Consider the following 20757-nt stretch of genomic DNA (forward strand, 5'->3'; position numbering starts at 1 on the left):
TTGTGCACAGGTGCAGGGTGCAGTTGGACAAGGAAATAATTTATAATGTTGACAACAATGAACTGAATGTTTCAAAGTAGCTAGTGGAGTAGATTTCGAATATTCTCCTCACAGAGAAATGATGTCTGTCTGAAGTAGTAGATATGCCAGTTACCTTAATCTGATCATTACACATTTTACACATGTATCAAAATGTCATACTGTACCCCACACATTATTCTTTCAATTAAATATTTTAATAAAAATATAGCCCATAAAGTTAAACATAGAATTGCCATGTGATAAAAATAGGAAAATTTTAAAATTTTAATCTCCTCTAAAAGGAATGCCATTAGCAGTTAATCCCCGTTCCCCGATCTCCCTCCAGTCCAAAGCTACTGCTAATCTCCTTTCTTTGGATATAGATTTGCTTAATCCGAACATTTCATGTAAATGGAATCACACAGTACATGGCTTCTTTCACTTAGGGAAATGTTTTAAAGATTCACCCATTATTGGTGAATAATATTTCATTGTATGGATAGATCACAATTTAATCCTTTAATCGACTGATGGACATTTAGGTTTTCATTTTTGGTATTATGAATAATGATGCTATGAATATTTTTGTTAGCATGTTTTCCTATAAGAGTGTTTTTGGCTCTTACATCTAGATCTTGATCCATTTTGAGTTAATGTTTGCATATGTTATGAGGTAAGGGTCCAACTTCATTATACCATTTGTTAAAAAAACAGTACAAGAATTAAAAGAGGTTGGAGATGTAGCTCAGTGGTAGAGCGCTTGCCTAGCTATGGGAAAGGCCCTGAGTTCAAGTCCCGGTGCTGCCAAACAAATGAATGAATAAACAGCCTTTAATAAAAGCTGCATGTCTTTGGGTTGGTGGAGGAGGAGCTGAGGCTGGAAGGCAGGAAGGGGCGGTGTCTAGGGCTAGTACCCTGCTGATGAGTTTAGACTGTATCACAGAAGGAGATGGAAACACTGAAGCATTCTAAGTTAGGAAATCACTGTGGTCAAGTTTTAATTTTTGAAACATGTTGCTGGCAGCAGTAGGTGGACACAGCCTGACAGCCCTTGTTAAAGGAGAGATGTAGCCTGGCCGTAGGAGAAGAACAGGAGGGCTGTATTTAGGAAGGACTCAGAGTGGACTTGATGGTGAGGAGGTCGGGCTGTTGGTGCAGGCTACTGGGTAAACAATGGGGCTGGGAACGGGAGAGGGTGTGTTGATTAGGTGGTGCATGGAATGCTGAGATGGAGGTGTTCAGAGAAGATGCATGGACAAGTCTGGAGGCGAGGTCTGTGCTCCACACTTATGAGAAGGCATCAGTGGCACCCCTTGTCTTCAGACTTACACGCTCTTGCAAGTTCCGCTGTTTTTTCGCACTCCTACCCCAAAGATGAAAATCTCAGGTGGATGTTGAAAGCATGGGTCTGAATCTTCCAATAGAAAGAAAAGAGGGCTGAAGGGCAGCCAGACTTAGAGACGGTGAGAGAGGAGGAGAAGCAGCCAGCAGCGAGAGAGAGAGAGAGAGAGAGAGAGAGAGAGAGAGAGACAGAGAGAGAGAGAGAGAGAGAGAGAGAGAGAGAGGACAGAGAGAGACAGAGAGAGGCACAGACAGACAGAAAGACAGAAAGACCAACCGACCGACCAGGGCCAGCAGGGGCAGTGTTCTGGAATCTAGAAGCAGGGACCTGGGAGAGGCCTGATGGACTGGGGATTTAATCCAGGGACGTTTTACCTCTGAGCTACACTGCCAGCCCTTTTTATTTTGAAACAAGGTCTTGCTAAGTTGCTGAAGCAGGCCTTAAAACCACGATCCTCCTGTGCAGCCTCCCAAGTACTGGGATTATAGGTGTGCACCATCATGGCTGGCTTGTTAAATATTTGATTTAAACTGGGTACAGTGGCACACACTTGTAATCCCAGTACTTGGGAGGCTGAGACAGGAGGATCACAGTGGGAGGCCAGCACACAGTGATATAGTGAGACCCCATTTCAAAATAATAAATGAAAAGGGCTGGAGGTATAACAGTGGTGAGACACCCGCCCCCTGCTGCCAGGTTCAGTTCCTACTATCACCCCCCCCCTCCAATTTATTTTCTTTTTCTGGCAATACGGATAAGTTTGGGGTGCAAGTGATTTAAAAAAAAAAACTCTATTCAATCTGGCTAAAATAAAAGAGGAAGTTGGGCATGGTGGTACATGCTTGTAATCCCAGTACTTGAGAGGCTGACATGGGAAGATTGCAGGTTTGCAGACAGCCTCAGCTACTTAGTGAGACCCTGTTTCAAGATAAAGAATAAAAAATAGGGCTGGGGGTGTGGCTTGGAGGTCGAATGCCCCTGGGTTCCATCCCTAGCACCACAAAATAAATACATAATACATACATAATACATACATACATACATAAAATAAGTAAGAATAAATAAAAATACAAAATAAAAGAGGAATTTGTGTGTTCACATGACTGAAAAGTCCTGAAGAGTCCAGCAGGCCTGTGCTGAGGGCTGAAGTGGTGTCACTGAGACCTGCCTCCTTCCTTCTGCCAGCACAGCTCTGCTCCTCACTGGCTTCATTCTCTAGCTGACAATAAGCGGCCACGCCCTGCAGAGTTTGTGTTCTTCCAGGCTGAAGTTCAGCAGTAGTGAGATCTTGTTTCTTTTTTGTAGATCCAGGATTCCTAATTGGAATCCCAAGCGAGAAATTGCTGAGGGGAGGAGCTGCAGTTATTCCGAGAGTCAGATACAGGGAAGGTGCCAGCTCCTGGCCAGTCCTCTGGGTTGGAGGGACTCTGTTCTCTGATGGACAAGACCTGCATCGTATGTCTACTCTGCAGCAAGGGGTCGAATCCCTACTGAGCCATTTGAACTACATGTGAGGAGGGAGAGGTGGTTCTCAAAGAGCTCAAGTGCTCTCCCAGAAGTGGAATGGATGTTCTGGCCAAGGAGGTGGTGTCCACTAGAACTGGAGAAGACAGCAAGCATACGGCCAGTGAGGGAGAATTATTGGCCGTGCTGCATTCGTACTCATAGAGAAAGAGTTTTTGATGCACTACCGGAATGAAATAGTTCAGCTGTTGATGTGGTCAGTTGACCTGCCCCTAGAGTATCCAGACAACCATCACGAGTAAATGACAACAACCCATCTGCACTGTGTAGACAGGGCTCATTAGCTTCAAGGCCACATGTTTCTGTGTGAAACAGTAGGGAATACAATTTTACATTAAACCCCATTCCATTCTTATACATGTATACCAAACTGCACACAAAAATTCCTGAATTAGTGATTTTCCTTAATGCTCATGGTATGTTTATAACTTTTGTTCTTTTTCTCTGTAAAAATTCTGTTGTGTGAGACCCACTCATTTTTTAATATCCCTCTAATGAGCTTTAGCCTATGGTTTATAAAACTCAAATGTAAGGTTCTGTGTCTTATTACATCTGCCCCAGATAGACAAGGCTTGAAGATGGTGACTGGATCTGGCCCTTCTATTGCAATGGCGAGGAAGCAAACCTCTCCCATGTGTGAGCACTCCCAACACTGCATGGTGGACTCTCTTGTCTGTTAGAGCAGCTCCTGGCCGTCAAGGTGGAATGGCCATTTTTGTAGCCCCTTGGGGCAGTGTTGGAGGGAGTTTACAGGCAGGCTGTGAGCACAGGATGGCAGAGGCAGCCCTGGAAGTCTGTCTGTCCGCGGGCTGGTAGCGGCTGCTCCCGTGCCAATAGAAGTTTATGTTGTGAGGTTGAGTGTATGTGTGTTCTCTGCCAGGACTTTATATTGAAGATGAAGGAGTGGTTTTTAAAAATAACATAGTTTTGACTTGAAACAAGTCAAGGCAGAGAGTGGAGACAATTAGAGACTGACATCCTGTTTAGTCATCTCTCCAGAGAGCTCTATTTTCAGAGCTCTCCTATAAAGGTTCACAAGTGGTGTCAAGATAGTTAAGAGGATATTGTAAGTTAGCATTAGTCATGGTGCGAGCAGTCGATGTGAACACACAGGTAATTTACAGTACGGTAACCTCACTGGAAACAGATTTTCTGTCGGGTTGTAAGAGTAGGCTCATAGAGTAGAGAGGGGAAGCATCTGAGCCCATGTGAAGCAGTCATCTTTTATTTTGAAAAGCAGATAATCGGATATAGTGTTAGAATGAAAAATTACATGATGTGACCTAAGGTGAGGGCGATACATGGGGGGAGCCTTTGCTCACCTGTAAGTACATTAAAAACAGTAAATAGCACTATTAAGGGTCTTCAAGAGGATGCAATGGAGAACCCCAGGCCAAAAATGCTGAACGATGGCGCCAAAGACCATGAGAGAAGAACAGGGGCAGGACCTTGGCTGGGGCAGTGCCCGCTGAGGCAGAGTTAGATTGAGTGTGCAGCCCGATCCACTGAGGGTGCTTTCTACTCTACCGTGTGATTTGCAGTTTGTTTACATTTGCTGCTCAGCCCTCAATGACCACCCACATCTACACTCAGCTTCTCTTGACCATCTTCTTTTAGATGAAAAGTCAAAGGGAGAAATGGAGCTTTGGTCCAAACCTAAGATTGTTTTCGGGTAAATGCATGCTTTTGAGTCCACAAGCACTTCACACTATAAAGCTCTGAGGTTTTTGTGACTAGCTGGGTTAGCATCCAGTGGGAAGAGGGCAGAGCCTGCGAGGCCCTGCATGGGGATCAGAGCAGACCTGCAGGCACTGTTCCATCCTGGGCGCCAGGCTGTGTGAGGTTTTGGGGGAGCAGGAGTGTGTACAGAGTATGGGACCCTGTTAGAAGTCTTCATGCCTCCCGGTTTGCAGAATGCATGTCTTGATGTGTCAGCTGATAGCTTCAAGGGATGTGGATACTCCTGTGAACAGTCATTAGCAGGGATGTGAAGTTCCTAAGCTTCCTTCCCCATGTTTCCTTAAAATGGACTAGACTTCACTGGAAGCATAGACAGGGTCTCTTAATACTTTTTACCCCATAAAACTAAAGATTTGAAGTTGACTGTGACACACGTGTTCTTTGCCTCATATGTTGCTATTATTGCTCTATTTCATATACTCGCCACATGGTAAAATGCTGTTCTTACTAGAGGTTTGTATAAGATATGGACGTCTCTAAAGCAACTGCCAAGTATTTAAATGCTTCTCTATATTATGAGGAACCAAAAATGGAAGGGAATAAATTTTAAGAGGGAGGAAGCTCTGAAAAAAATAGACTTTCTTTTAGATTCAGTTTTTAATGTTTATAATTTTTGTAAAGATTTTTAATCTTCTTGTAAAGATTTTTAATCTTTACAATTCTTGTAAAGATTATTGTAAATTGTTTTTACTGGTTTCCTTGTTTCTCTACTGTTTACAAAAGATTTAGATTTGATTTATGGCTGTGATTTATACATTTGGGTCTTTCCATAAAGAATATTTAAGGCCTACAAGATCACTTTTATGTTAAAATATAACACATGATTTTCCCATCTTCTTTTTAGGTGGATCTAGAGCCTGAGGGGAAAGTATTTGTGGTCATAACCCTAACAGGAAGCTTCACTGAAGGTAAGAATGAGTTTGGGATAGTTTCTGGTATATGGGTTATTTAAGCTCATATTTAATAGAAATTTCTATCAAGAAAATTATGAAGGGAGTATTTTGTAAAAGATGTTAAAAATTATGGTCTTAACTTGGGCTGGCTGGATTTTATTGTCTGATCTTCTATTGCCAGGTTCAGTGTATTTGGTAAATCTGGTAATTTTGTGTGCGCATGCGTGCGTGCAAATCTGTGTGTGTGTGTGTTTTAACACGCTCACTTTGTTTTTATATTTCATCATCTTAGTCAAATTGTTTTTGGCCTCATTTGCCTCATGCCTATTAAACTCCTCACTGGGTTTTTTGGTTTTGTACTAACCTTTTATTTTGCCTCCCGAGTGTATATGAAAGAAATGTAGGGATCAAGTTTTCCTCGTTGTTGTCTATTTTATTTCTATCCTTGAAGGGATTCTACACCTCATTTCCTGCTACTAAATGCTCCCCTACCACCAGAAGTATTTTTTATAATTGAAATAAATTTATATGTGGGTAAAATAAGGATCAAAAGTGAGTAATCTGAGTCTCGGCCAATGCAACTGGGTATCCAGCTCCCCCAAGATTCATGTTTCTGCGCTTAGACTTTGCCGTGTCTTTCGCGCTCGCCTCTGCTCCCCAAGGCTGTTGTTTAATGCTTCCTTGAACCACAAGTTAGTTTTGTCTATTCTACAAGTTGGTATGCATAAAATTAGATGGCATGTTCTTTCCTCTGTCTAGTTTCTTTCATTCAGTATCCATTCTGTGAGATTCAGTCATACCACTGTGTATATCAGTATTTTATTTTATTTCTGAACAGTATTCCATTTTGCAAATTAGCATCCATGGACTAATTTTCTCTTAGGCACTTTTTGGGTTTTCTCTGTTATTGTCTGTTTTGCATAGTACTTCTCTAAACACCATACATTTTTGTGAACATACACTTTAATTTCTCTTAGGAGTGGAATTTCTAATGTATTAGAGTAGGAATATATTTAACCTTATATGAAACTCACAAATGAGCTGGGCGTGGTGGTGCATGCCTATAATCCTAGTACTTGTGAGGCTGAGACAGGAGGACTGGAGATTTGAGGCCTGCCTCAGCAAATTAGTGGGACTCTGTTTCAAAATAAAAATAGAGAAAGGGCTGAGAGTGTAGCTTAGAAGTAGAATGTCCCTGGGTTCAAGGAAAAAAAAAAAAAAAGACACAAGTGGTTTTTTGATGTGGTCGTAATATAAACCAGCAACATATAAGAGTTCCAGATACTCCATATCTTCACCAACACTTGATGTGATGATCACTCTTTAGGTTTAGGCATTCTAGTGAGTATGAAATGGTGTGTTGTGGTTTTAATTCACATTTCATTGATGTATGATAAAGATTTTTGTGTGTGGGGGGGTAATACTGGGAATTGAACAAAGTAGTAGTCTAACTCCATACCACATCCTGTAGCCCAATTTTTCCTTTTATTTTGACACAGGGGTCTTGCTAAGTTGATGAGGCTGTCCTTGAACTTGGGAGTCTCATGTGCATAATAGTGACTTTTCTTTCTTTCTTTCTTTCTTTCTTTCTTTCTTTCTTTCTTTCTTTCTTTCTTTCTTTCTTTTTTTTTTTTGGTGGTATTGGGGTTCCTGGAAATCCTTCTACCTCCGGGTTACACTCCCAGACCTATTTTTAGGTTTTGTATTTGGAAACAGGGTCTCCTAAGCCAGCGCGGCTGGCTGCCAACCTGCGCAATTCTCCCATCTCCGCCTCCTAAGTGCGGGGATTACAAGCGTGCGCCACCACGCCTGCTGTAGTGATTTTTTCTTTTTTATAAGTACTAGTACAGGTCTTTTGTCCTGTTTTCTAAAAATTGGGTGTGTCTTTTGTATTTTTTTTCCCCCAGCACTGGGGATGGAACCCAAAGGCATTCTACCTCGGAGCTACACCTCCAGCCCTGTTTTTTATTCTTTATTTTTGAAATAGGGTCACACTAAGTTGCAAAGGGCCTCACAAGTAGCAGAGGCTGGTCGTGAACTTGGATCCTCCTGTCTCAGCCTCCCAAGAACTGGGTTTACAAGCATGCACCACCACACTCATCTGGGTGTGTCTTTACTATTGGTTTTTGGGAGTTCTTTTTGCTTTTTGGATATGGGTCTTTTAGGAGAGACACATGGGATGAGTCTGTGGCTTGCCTTTGCATTCTCTTCATGGTACGTTTGAACAGAAGTTTCTAATTTCTATGAAGTTCAGTTCATCAATCTCTTCTTTCGTAGCTGCTGCATTTTGTGTTTTTTCTATAAAAGCTATCATAGGGTCACAGAGATATTAACTTGTTTTCTTTTAGAAACTTATAGTTTCAGCTTTTATGTTTTGATGTATGTGACCTCTGAAATTAATATTTGTATGTGATATAACAGGGATTGAGAATTTTTTTTCCATGCACTAATCTGGTTGTTGTGGCACCATTTGTTGAATAGACTTTCTTTTCCCCCCCCTTGATTCACCTTGGAACCTTTGAAAATCAATTAAAATTACCTATTAAAAATCAATTGGCCATATATGTGGGTTCATTTGAATTTCAATTTTAGAGTCAGCATATATAGTCCCTTACAAAATTGAAATTGTATTGGATCTATAGATTTATTTAAGGAGAATTGCTATATTAATAGTTGTAAGCTTCTTCAAATCCATAAACATGTTATATCCCTCCATTTATCTTTAATGTTGCTCAGCAATATTTTTAGTATTATCAATTTATATAATTTTCAATATAGAGTTCTTGAACATTTTAGAAAATTTATATTTTAAGTTTTGATGCTGTTATAAATGATATTTAGGAATTTCATTTGGAAATAGAAATTATATTTTATATATTGACTTTATATATTGACTTTGTATTGACCTTATTAATTTACTTACTAGTTAAAGTAGTTTTTTTTAGTTACCTTAAGATTTTTTTGTGTATGTAAATAACCATGTTGTCTATGATAAAGACTATTTTTTTTTGTGTGTGAGGGGGTTACTGGGAATTTAACGCAGGGTTGTTCTACCTCCATGTCACACCCTGCAGTCCAATTTTACTTTTTATTTTGATATAGGGGTTTTGCTAAGTTGCTGAGTTTGTCCTTGAAATTGAGATCCTCCTGTCTCAGCCTCCCAAATACTGGTATTATAGGTATGTGCCACCACATGTGGCTGGCAATTTTCTTTTTATTTCCTTATACTTAAGGCTTTTGTCATTTTTTTCATGCTTTATCCTGAGGCCTGGAGGACAGGCATCCTTGTCTCCTGTTTGATTTTAATAGGAAATGATTTTGTCTCTCACTATTTGATAGCTCTATGTATTTCATAGATTCACTTTATTACAATTAAGGATGTTCTTTTCTGATCCTAGTTATCTGATAGCTGTTTCCTTAAAAAGAAAAAGGAAAAAAGAAGAATGTAATGAGTGATCATTACATTTCAGCAAATGCTTTTTTTAAAAAAATGAGATAATTGTCTGGGTTTCCGCCTTTAATCTCTAGCAGTTAGTTAAATTACTGGCTGAGCACCTTAAAATTGTAGTGGCTTTTAAGGGTGGGACTAATTCACTTTTTTCTCTTAGTCCCAGGACAAATTCCATAGTCCTGGGACATAGTGCTTTCTTATAAGGCACAGCCAATCTGGAGTTCCAATGAAAAATCTCAAAGGGTTTTAAGTCCTTTACCTTTCGGGGCTCAGGCTTTAAGCTCTCTCACCTATGGTGGGAAACATGAAATCTCAGCTCATGTCTTTCTGTTTTAGCTCTTACCCTTCCCTGGACCTCTTGCAGTCTTCCTTGCAATGCATGGTTTAGGAAGACACCTAGATTTGAGGAGTTTATGTATTTGGCAGCTCTCGGCTGGCCCCATCCTTTCTAGGATCTCTCTTAACGCCCCGTCATTTGTTTATTGAACTTTGTTGTCTTACTCCTCAGGCCAATACAACTGTGACTTCCTTTCTGGGTTCTAGTTACCAACCCTACTCAGCTCGAAGGATAGTCTGGGGGGCAGGGGGGAAGCCCTATAAATACAGATCCAATGCAGTGCCCTTCTCATAAGGATCAAATTTCTTTTCATTCATAACTGGTTCTTTGTTTTTTTTTTAAATTGTTCCCTGGTATTTCCAACTCTCTATTTAAAAATGTATTTTCCAGATATTTATTTGGTGGGAGGATTAGTTCCTTGTGAGCTATTCCACTGTTACTAAAATCCCAGGAAGACTTTTTAAGCATGTGGCTTACTTGATGGCATGTTTTGGTGTTGGCTTTTTTTTTTTTTTTTTTTTGTGGTACTGGGGATGGAACCCTTCTACCTCTGGGCTACACTCCCAGACCTATTTTTATATTTTATTTGGAAACAGGGTCTCTTAAGCCAGGGAGGCTGGCTTCCAACCTGTGAGATCCTCCTGTCTCCACCTCCCAAGCGCGGGGATTACAAGCATACACCCGGCCTGGTGTTGGCATTTTGCAAATTGGTTACATTTTCTTTGAGAAATAGTATTCAGCTTTTCCTCTCAGCCAACTGTTCTCATTCATGTGGGGAATCGTTTTAATGTTAAAGTTTTTCAGTATGTGTCTCCCATCAGTTGAATGTTGCCTTTTTGGGTAATATTGTAATTTGCAGAAACCTGGGATACTTGGAGGGAAAAAAAAAAACAAAAAACTGTCCAGGTTGCAGTCTGGAGAGTAGCTGCCTGATCTCAGCTCTGGTTTTGCTTGGTGTCTTGCACATGGAGAATCTGTGAACAAATGAGTCGGCTCCTAGCTCAGTCAAGGGAAATTCACGTCTTATTATAGAGCATTCTTGGTAAAACGTTCTCGCAGTACACATGGAACATGGGTCAGCCATGGTAGAAGGAAACACAGCAGTGAGGAGAGGCCAGAGTGAGGAGTAGATGAGGAGCGGAGATGCTCAGTGTGCTGAACCATCATTCGGCATCACCTTACAGGGGCCGCTGAAATAGGTCTGCATGTCACGCACGGCTGATTGTGCTGCAAACATGGTATTGTTTTGTGTGTGTTTGTTTGTTTGCTTAGATCTATACTAGCTCCCTAGGATTAAATGCTATTCAGGGTGCCTCATCCTTAATTGTGCCGACACTGGAATATACCTGGATATTCTTGTTTTGTTTATTTCTTAGTTTTGGTGATAAGGGAAAAATGATGAATGACTTTGGGGCGAGTTCCTACTGGGTTATTGTTATTGTGTTCCTTTCAGAGATGGCATATGCAACAGGCTGAAGTCATCTTTTGTAATCTACCTCCCCTTTAAGTTGGTTCTTCTTTCTTGTCTGGCAAGAAGCTCAGTGATCTCTGCTCTCCAGGAATAGTTGCTGATAAGGAAGAACAATGAATTTATGGATTAATGCAGACTATAGTGACAGTGATTGATGTCTTAGTACTCTATCACTTTTAGGTGTGTTTATATATTTTAAAAGATGCTAGAACTGTTTTATCCCCAAGAAATAGACTTTAGTGTTGAATTTTCAGGAGCTGTGATATCTAATTAGTATTTATTTATTTATTTATTTATTTTTGGTGGTACTGGGGTCCTTGGGAGCCCTTCTACCTCTGGGCTACACTCCCAGACCTATTTTTTATACTTTTTTTATTTGGAAACAGGGTCTCTTAAGCTAGTGCGGCTGGCTTTGAACCTGCGCCATCCTCCTGTCTCCGCCTCCCAAGTGTGGGGATTACAAGCGTGCGCCACCACGCCCGGCATTAGTATGTATTTTAGCAACCCCAAATCTTTTCTGTCTCTGGAAACATTGTCCTTTTAGTACGGATCCTAGACTGGAGCTTAGCTTAAACTCATAGGTTGCTTCTGCCTCAGACGTATGTAGAGGATGCAATGGCTGGTTCGGAGGACATATATGCTACAGATGGGAAACGGAGCCCTTTCCCTCCCAGTGCTTCTGCCACACCTGTGGCAGGAGCTTGAACTTGGTGCTGTGAGCATGTCCCTGGCTTGATCTTGCTCCTGGCAGCTACCTTAGATTATTCCCAGCCATAAAATGACCCCAATCATGTGGAGGTTCCAAAGGCGGGAGGGAGTGCGACGGGAGACGCCACAAGGCACCTGGGAAGGCCTTCCGTATGGGTTTTTTCTGGGAAGGTTTTATTTATCGGCTCTTCCAGCATAACTATTAGCAGCATCACCTTTTACTCTCAAAGGTCTCAGGCTAGATAATAAATTGCATGGTCCCACTACTTCTAGGCTGGTAGAGTGATAGGATCCCAGGAAAGGGTTTTAAGTGGACAGAAATAAGTTCTGATTTGTTGTTCATAGGTTCAAAGACAGAGGAGGAAGTGTTAGGTCATAAGAGATGATCGGGGGTATAGAGCCATTAAGAGACTATGAAGTTGTCTAAGATGACGTTAACTGAGCTAAGTTGGGATGTGGGGCTTTGGAGAAGGGGGCTAACTTTGAGAAATCCATAATAGCAGGATTAGTAGAAAGTGGAAGTCAGGGTTGAAGAAGGACTCTCAGGCAATGGTTAGTGTTACGGAGGCACCAGCAGGGTAGCAACTCAGGAGAGGAGGAGGATGAATTTGGCTTTGGACAAGTGGAGTCTGAGAGGCTTGTTGGAAATCCAAGTGGAGATGTCTAGCGGGAATTGGAGATAAGAGTCTGGAGTTTGGCCAGATGTCTGGACCTGACACACAGTTCTAGGTATCACCAGGTACAGGTGGAACTCAGGCACACGGATGAAGGGGCCCAGAGAGCAGAGCTGAGAGATGACCAGGCATTACCAACAATGAAACTCTGTGCGACACCAATATTTAAGAGCTTTGGATCATGGATTATAATTTATCAATCCAACTGCAACTTTGTTGAAGACTTACTTAATGTCCTTTTGCTAAATATGTTCATTACTCAAGCAATAATATTTGAGTGCCAAGGAGCATTTTACCAGATCCTACAACTTCTTCCATATTGGCATCAAAGTGTTTGATAATGAAGACTGAAGAAAGAACAAAACGTAAAAAGCTCTGAAAAGCACCATTTGCATTGGCGGCTACAGTAGCTTCTTCAAAGTTGGATGATACCATTCACTGTATATAAGTTTATGCTTACTGCTGGGGCAAGAGGAACAGATGAACCTGCTTAAAAACCTACAGTGAGGGCTCCTTATTAAACTAATAAAGGTCCCCCAAATCAACAATCACCACTTGGTGGATGTTTCTCAAGCATGGATCAGAAACACTCTGTGGTGGTTCATCTTGAGAAAGATATCACCCTTAATCAGAGGCAGAATTCCAATAAGTGCTGAGGCAAAAGGAGATGTAGCTGAATGATTTATTATTTTGAAAACTCTGTCTAATATCAATTTTTATTCCTTTCTGAGTAAGCTTTTCTGGCACTAACAGCAGGATCTGCAATCTAATCAAACTGAGATTTATGATAGTGATGAAACAGACCTGGGTTTTTAATGCAGCCTTTAGATGCAGGCATTGTGGCATTGGGGAGGGAATGGTATGCGAACTGGAAAAGGGGTAAATGTGTGTGCATGTGTGCCTCTACCATCTTGAACTCCATGATGTATGAGTACAGTGCACCACCAGTTAAAAAAACAACAACAAACCAAACAAACAACAACAAAAACACTACAGGAAATGACAGTAGCCAGGCATGGTAGTGCACATCTGTAATCCCAGTACTTGGCAGGCTCAGATAGGTGGATTGCAGGTTTGAGGCCAGCTTTAGGATCTTAGCAAGATCTTCAGCAACTTAGTGACACCCAGTTTTAAAATGAAAAATAAAATAAAAAGGGCAGGGGATATAGCTTGGAGGGAGAATGATCCTGGGCTCAACTCCCAATATGAAAAAGGAACAAAAGAGGGAGGGAGAGAGTTGATGATTTTAAGTTTTGGAGAGAATGTAGTTTGCATAAGTGAGGTGGTTTGGACTCAGGTGGATCCACAGATAAAAACCCAGATGTGATGTGCCTCCTGGTGGAAGCACACTGCACCATCCTGAGGTCCTGCTCAAAACTCGGGCCTGAGGGTGATCAGTTTAAAGGAAATAAAGGGGACAGACAAACATTCTAAATGACGCCATTGGGCGTAATCGGCAAAATCCAGACTGCAGAGAATTTGGCAGGAAGATAGACTTGGTTTCTTCAGACACCACTGTAAGAAAACAGAAAAGAAAATGAACAAGAAGATAACACAGAGAAACATACTAACTAGTTATGTGTGGACTATGCTTACCCCAATTCAAACACAAATTGTAAAAGAAACAATAACTCCCATGTGAAGGAATGGGAAACGGTGATTGGGGAAAATGTGATGATTATAAGGAACCGTTAATGTTATTTAGGTGTGGTTGCGGTGATTTACAAAAAGAATCTGTTAGAGATATGTTCTGAAGTATTAACTGATGGAATGATATGACATTTGGGCGTACTTCAGAACAATCTAGACGTGGGCAGAGGGATGGGATAGAGACAAACCAGATTAGCCAGGACTTGGTTGTTGAAGTTGCATTATAATCACATGTTGCACGTGGGTTTATTATATCATCCTGTCTAATTTTGCATATATTTTAATTTTTCAGTAGTAAGGAAGTAAAGTAAAACGACACAATTTAAAAAATATCTATTTCTTAAACAAAATCCAGAATCTGAGTGGCCTATATGACGTAAAAATGCTCTAACTTTGAAGACTTGTTACCTCTCCTCCTTTATAAATTAAAGTGGAGGATTTTTTTCTTGACTATTTTATCTTTAATTCTCAATTTTCGCATATTATGAAAAGGTAAGTTAAAAATTTAAAGGCTAAAGTACTTCAGGAAGATGTTTTAAAGTGCTAAATAAATACTAAACTGTGAGTCAAAACTGCAAGTGGGCAGGGGTGAGTAAGATAATTCCTTTTGTTCTACCTGAAAGTCCTCACTCACGATGAAAGGCAAGTAGATCATCTCCTACCAACGCTTACATAACACTCTGCAGTTGCCGAGCTTAATGTGACGATCATCTCCAAAGCTAATCAAGTGCATCAAAAGAATTAATGGTAGGAGCATCTTTATAAAGACAGCAAGACAAAGATCCTGAAGTGCACATTTCTTTTCGGGCATTACCATGGCAAATAGAAAGATTTTCTGTTCTTTTTCACCAGTTCTGGGAAAAAAAGAACTTCTTATAGAACAAACGAAAGCTTTTCTTTTCCCCCTCAGAAAAAAATTTATTTGTGGATATGAAGCTTGTTTGGGGGGGGGGGAAGACCTTTTGCTTTTGCCAACTGCTTAATTCACCTGTTCTTGGACTTTTATTCTATGTGTAGAACTGGGGGTCAATATGGAAAGGCACTTGAATTTTTGGTGACTGTTCGATTTTTGGTGACTGCTCGTTATTTCTAGAAGGCAGTACCTTACGGTGCAGGATACGATTCTCATCTTTTTCTTTCTTTACCATTTCCTTAGTTTTTAGCTCATGTTTCCTGTGTTAAGCCACTGGCCTACACATAATTATGTTCTGGGCTAAATCATTGTGGCCACCTGGCCAGAGAAGGCCTAGGCAGCCTGTGTTACTGCTTCAGAGCTACGAGCACCATACCTGACAGTTCTAGTGCATGTCATTTTAAAAGGGAAAATGGCTCAGTAGTTGATATACAATATTCCTCTTTCATGCTTCAAGTCCAGTGACAGCTTGTCCACTTAATTTTTAAAAATTTCATCTGTAAAAAAATTATTCCTTTGGTATATTAGCCTGAGGCATACGTGACCACTTCATGCTGGCCCAAGGAATTTTTGTGCCTATAGTGGAAATGACTACCAGGTTCAGACACAATAGACAGAGAAGGAGAAAAGAAAGCAGGGAATGGTAAAGAAGAACCAGGAAAAGACAACTGCTGTTTTTTAAAGAACTGAGACTAATTGTGCTTTGCTACAGTTTTCTTGCCCTTCTTCATAATATCTGGCTCATTTATTGAAGACCTTCTGGGGGGTACATGCTGTGCTGCCCTTGTAATTTAGCAAGCAGCAGCAGCAGGCTGTATCTTGTTTTGTTTTCTTTCTGGTCGGGGACGGCCTCTTACCCCAGTAACCCAGGACCTCCCTGCCTCCCTGGTTTCTCAAGCCTTATTTCATTTGCTTCCCACAACTTCAGAGGCTGATGAAATTCTCATTATGCAAATGGTGAGTCAGGCCTGGAGAACTGATATGCTATCATTTCCTGGAGAGTAAGTGCAGAGTTAAGTCCAATACCCTTCCAGGCCACCCAGCTATCCAGAGGGACGTCTTAGTCCATTTTATGGTGCCATGCAGAATAACATAGACTAGGTAACTTATAAGAACAGAAATGTATTCTGCTCACAGTTGCTGAGGCTGGGAGTCTAAGATGGAGGGGTTGCATGTCTGGAGGCCTTTTTGTATCATTACATGGCAGAAGGCATTTTGAGCCATAGAGGGCAAGAGGAGGCTGAACTCACTTTGATAACAAACCCTCTTCTATGATAGTGACAGCCCTTTCACCCCTTTCACGAGGACAGAGCTCTCAGGGCCTAACACCTCCTATTGAACTCCATCTTCCAACCTCTTGCATTGGGGCTAATCATCCAGCACATGAACTTTGGGGTACACATTGACACCCCAGCAGAAGACATTTGTAGTGTCTTTATTTCATCTTGGAAGAAAACTGTCCTTGTTGGTGTTATAATTCAACCCTGCCAGAGTCTCATTTCCTTTGGGGATGCTGTTTTTTTTTTTTTTTTTTTTTGCAAAGCTTCCTTGTGATTTTTCTCCTTAAACCTGAAGATCAACATTCACTGGAGAAAGGTGCAGTCTTTTTAGACACAAGGCATGTGTTAAGACCTCTGGGCAGATTGAATTTAAGATTTGCCCAAGTCTTACTGCTATCAATCAGTAAGTTCTCTTAATATAGACCTTAAGTTTGAGGTCAGAGAAAATAAAGTAAATGAATTCAGAATCCTAAATTGGCCTAGTTTTACCCTAATCATTGGTTTTACCCTACCTACTTCTTTTACTTTCACTTTTGATTAAAAACTAAGTAGTGGCTTTGTTGAGAATTTAAAAAAATTGGATCTCAGAGTTCTGGAGATGTTTTGCAGGAGGTCTGCAGTTCAAAACTGTTTTCTCTTTACTACTTAGTTGTTATTTGCCTTTCGAACTGTATTTTTATTTGCCTCAATGGTGCAAAAGAATGGCAGGTAATATGTCTTAGCGTGAATTTGACCTCAAACTATAGTTGCCAGTGTCCTTCATTACCACACAATTATAGGGAGAGAAAGTTTCATTTTGATGTTTTTGATGAAGCAGTAAATAGTATTATTAAAAATGTGTTATTAAAGCTCAGCCTTTGACTACATATCCCTATATGCAGTATATGTAATAATTCAGTGGGATAAAATGGGAGGTATGCACTTTGAGTACATACTGAAATACTGTCCTGTGTCAAGGAAAGCACTTGTTTCATTATGTGGCTATCTGAGCTTTCATTTTGCACATGAACACCATTTTTACTTTGGAGAGAGAGAGAGAGAGAGAGAGAGAGAGAGAGAGAGAGAGAGAGTGTGTGTGTGTGTGTGTGTGTGTGTGTGTGTGTGTGTGTTACTGGGGATGGAACTCAGGGACCTTCTACCTATGAGCTACACACCCAGACCTATTTTATATTCTGTTTGGAAACAGGGTGTTGCTAGGTGATGAGTCTCACTGTTTGCTGAGGCTGTCCTCGAACCTGCCATCCTTCTGCCTCCACCTCCCAAGTACTGGGATTACAAGTGTGTGCCACCACACCTGGCTCTCATTTTACTTTAGGAGAGTGATAGGCAAACTGCAGTTATGGAACTTGGGGATTTGTGAAATACTTTCCAAAGAATGAATGAAGTGAGCCTGTTACTTTAAGAAAAACAATTGCAAACTGTTTGATTCAATAATCAAATAAAAGCCTTCAAAACATAATTCATATTTTGGGAAATTTATATCCATTGTGAGCTTGACAGCTTCCTAATACTTAGTTTTTTCTCGAGTTTGTTATTATTAACAGTTGTGATTTTTTAAATTGTGTGATGAAATGTGTCAACTTTTGGAAGGTCTGCACGACTCGGTGAGCATGTATGTATGTATATATATATATTTAGCAGTACTAGGAATTGAACCCTGGGGCCCTCTAACTCTGAGCTACATCCTCAGCCATTTTCTTTTATTCTTTTATTTCATTTTAAAACAGGGTCTTTCTAAATTTTCAAGGTAGCTTCAAACTTGCCACCCTCCTGCCTCAGCCCCTACCCTCCCAGTAGCTGGGATTACAGGCATACAGCACTGTTCCTGGCTGAACACACATTTTCAAAATTCAAGATAAGATGCTACAAATCTATGTTTATGTCAAGGATCCATTGAACTTGTTAGGATAGGCTGGTGGATTTTAATATAAAATATGCAAAATTTCATATCTCACTTTGCAAGTATCTTTATGAAACTACAAATTGTTGAGTTTTGATGTAGTATCAAAGAAGAATATTCACAATTAGCTAAAAGAGCTATTAAATACTCTCTCTTTAAGTACTCTCTGCGTGAGGCTGGACTTTATATATATTCTGAACAGCATTGCAGTGGATTAAGTACTAAGCAGATATAAGAATCTAAGTCAGACATTGATTGGATGTGGAAATTGCAAAACAGTGCCACTCATTAATTTTTGTTTTGTTTTGGAAAATATAATTACTTTTCACAAAATGTTTATGTTAATATGAAATGGATTTGTTGCTCCTGTTTTAAACATACAAGTATTTGTAAATTTTCATGTTTCAATTTCTAATTTGGCAAATATTAATAACGCCCACTAAACCAAAACTCTCTTTAGTCCTCAAGTATTTTTAAGACTCTAAAGGGCTCTAGGACCAAAAAATTTTAGAATTTTTAGGTTAATTTCCCTGTCTTTCTTTTCCATTTCTTTTTTTTTTTTTTAACAGTACTGAGGATTGAATCCAGGAGCATTCTTCCTGAGCTATACCCCCAGCCCTATTTATTATTTTTTATTTGGAAGCAGGGTCTCAGTTGTGGAGGGCCTCATTAAGTTGCTGAAGTTCTCCGAGAACCATGATCCTTCTGTCTCAGGTTCCTAACTAGTGGGATTACAAGCATGTACCACCACACCCAGCTTTGTTATTTTTTTTCTAAACCCACACTTTAAGTTTTAGTGACCATGGGGAGAAGGAACTGAAAAATATTTATGCATGTTAAATCAGGACTGATATTAGGTGACAGTTAATAAAGAAATTACTTCAATCATTTCTTAATCTGTAAATTCTTATTGTGCAGTATACTTTTCAGCTTTTTATTATTCATTTTCACAAAAATAAGATCAGGGCCAGGCGTGGTGGCATATACTTGTAATCCCAATACTTGGGAGACCAAGAAAGGATTGTACAGGTTTGAAGCCAGCCTCAGCTACTTAGTGAGACCCTGTTTCCAAATAAAATACAAAATAAGTCTGTGATTGTAGCCCAGAGGTAGAGGGCCTTTGGGTTCCAACCCCAGACCATGAAAAAAAAAAGAAAGAAAGAAAAGAAAAGAAAGAGAAAAAGAAAAAGTAAGGTCAGGAAGTGGCACCCAAAGAAGCCAGAGACCTCTGGTGGTTTCCAGTTTTAGAGCTGCCTCTCACAGGCAGCTTTGTGCTAAACCTTTGTTCAATGCAGGCAGAAAAAGGCCTGAGAGAATGTCTCAGCACTAAAGGCTGAACCTCAAAAACAGCTCAAAGGTCAGGAGACACAGTTCATGTGGCACCCACTTATTAACCAGCATGTACCTCTGAAATTTAGGTTTTTGCAAAACAGTATATTTTATTAAATTTATTTTTCAAACATCATTCTTTTTTATTGATATTATACTGATACATTCTCTCAGCAAAGCTGAGATTTGAGTAAAACAAATTATTTAATTTTTTGATAGAAAAATTAATTGCTGTAACATTTGTTTCCATTATACTTCAATTTTATTTCCAGCAATTCCTTATGTCTTTGCTTTTTGTTCATATGAACAAGACAGCAGAGTTTCTGTTTTCCATGCCAATTAGATTGACGTCACCTTCTCTATATTTTCCATGGTAATACCCCATGGCCAGGTGGAAGGAAGAAAGACCTGTTTCTTCCCTTCATCTCCTCTGAAACTTATCTTCAAGCATCATGATTTCATCCCGGGTTTTATTTTTCTGCTCTACACCTCAAGTCAGTGCCGGATGGCCTCTTGGATGAAGTTGTGAGGGTGCAGTGCTGTAGGTTATGTGGCCTAGGGTTTCAGAACCATTTTTGGTGTATGTCAAAGATTACCTTAGTTGACAACTTAATTCACATTACTTTGGAGGGAATTGGTTGCCCCCTTCCCGGAATTTACATTTGGCTATAAAAATATACTAGATTAAGCAATACTTATAAAGTACTACCCCTTCAGTCCATCCATCCACATACGGTATTTATGTATGAAGTTATGTAGTGGATGTATATGTTCAATCATATGTGTAGACATACACTTCCTTATCACAGAATTCAAAGCCTGGCTTATGTGGAGATACAAACAATCGGACAAATTAACATAATATACCAAGTGATAAGTGCTGTGGAAAAAAGGAAAGCAGAATGAGGACAGAGAATGGGCTGCTCTGGTCAAATCAGGTGGTCAGGAGGGCCTCTCTGAAGGAAGGAAGAGAGGGAGTGGGCTTCGTGATGGCTGTCTGTGGGGTCAGGGACAGGAAGTACAAAGACCATAATGGGGATTGTGGTTGGTGAGTTAAAACTGCATTAGGGAGAGGAATGTGGCTGAGCTGTGAGGCCCAGGGAGATGCAGTTCTGGTCCCTGGCACAACATTGGCACCCTGTCAACGTCGTTTCCTTTGTTTTTCAAGAACATACCTGTGTCACATAAGCAAAGTTCACTTTGGTTTGATCCTATTTAACATCTGGCTGATTGAATGTATCTTCTTGAAACTTATTAGCTAGTAGCCTGAAGACTACAATATCACATCCAGTCATAATGACTTACTGTATGTTATTAAAGCTAAAATGGGTTCTAAGTTCACCGTGAAGATTTCTCAAGTTCTGTGAACTCCATCATGGTTTTTCATTTGGTCTGAACTAAATTAGAAACCATTATATAGCTTACTAGGCTTTCAGAGTTCAAATAAACTGTCTAAAGATCTGTACACTGATAAATAGATGATCCATAATTCATTTCTAGTTATGACTTATTAAGAAACAAGTC

General features: G+C 40.2%; 1 protein-coding gene across 1 annotated transcript in view; it reads left to right on the forward strand.

Moving 5' to 3' along the window:
* PRKCH (protein kinase C eta) overlaps positions 1–20757 on the forward strand; it is a gene marked incomplete at both ends in the record, with an annotated part of 253977 nt that overhangs the window by 67228 nt on the left and 165992 nt on the right. The window contains one exon of the mRNA XM_080706972.1: positions 5472–5535. Coding sequence (XP_080563098.1) covers positions 5472–5535 — 64 coding nt within the window. The remainder of the gene's footprint in view (positions 1–5471; positions 5536–20757) is intronic.

Source organism: Muscardinus avellanarius, assembly GCF_963383645.1.
Source record: "Muscardinus avellanarius genome assembly, chromosome: 12".
Lineage (NCBI taxonomy): Eukaryota > Metazoa > Chordata > Mammalia > Rodentia > Gliridae > Muscardinus > Muscardinus avellanarius.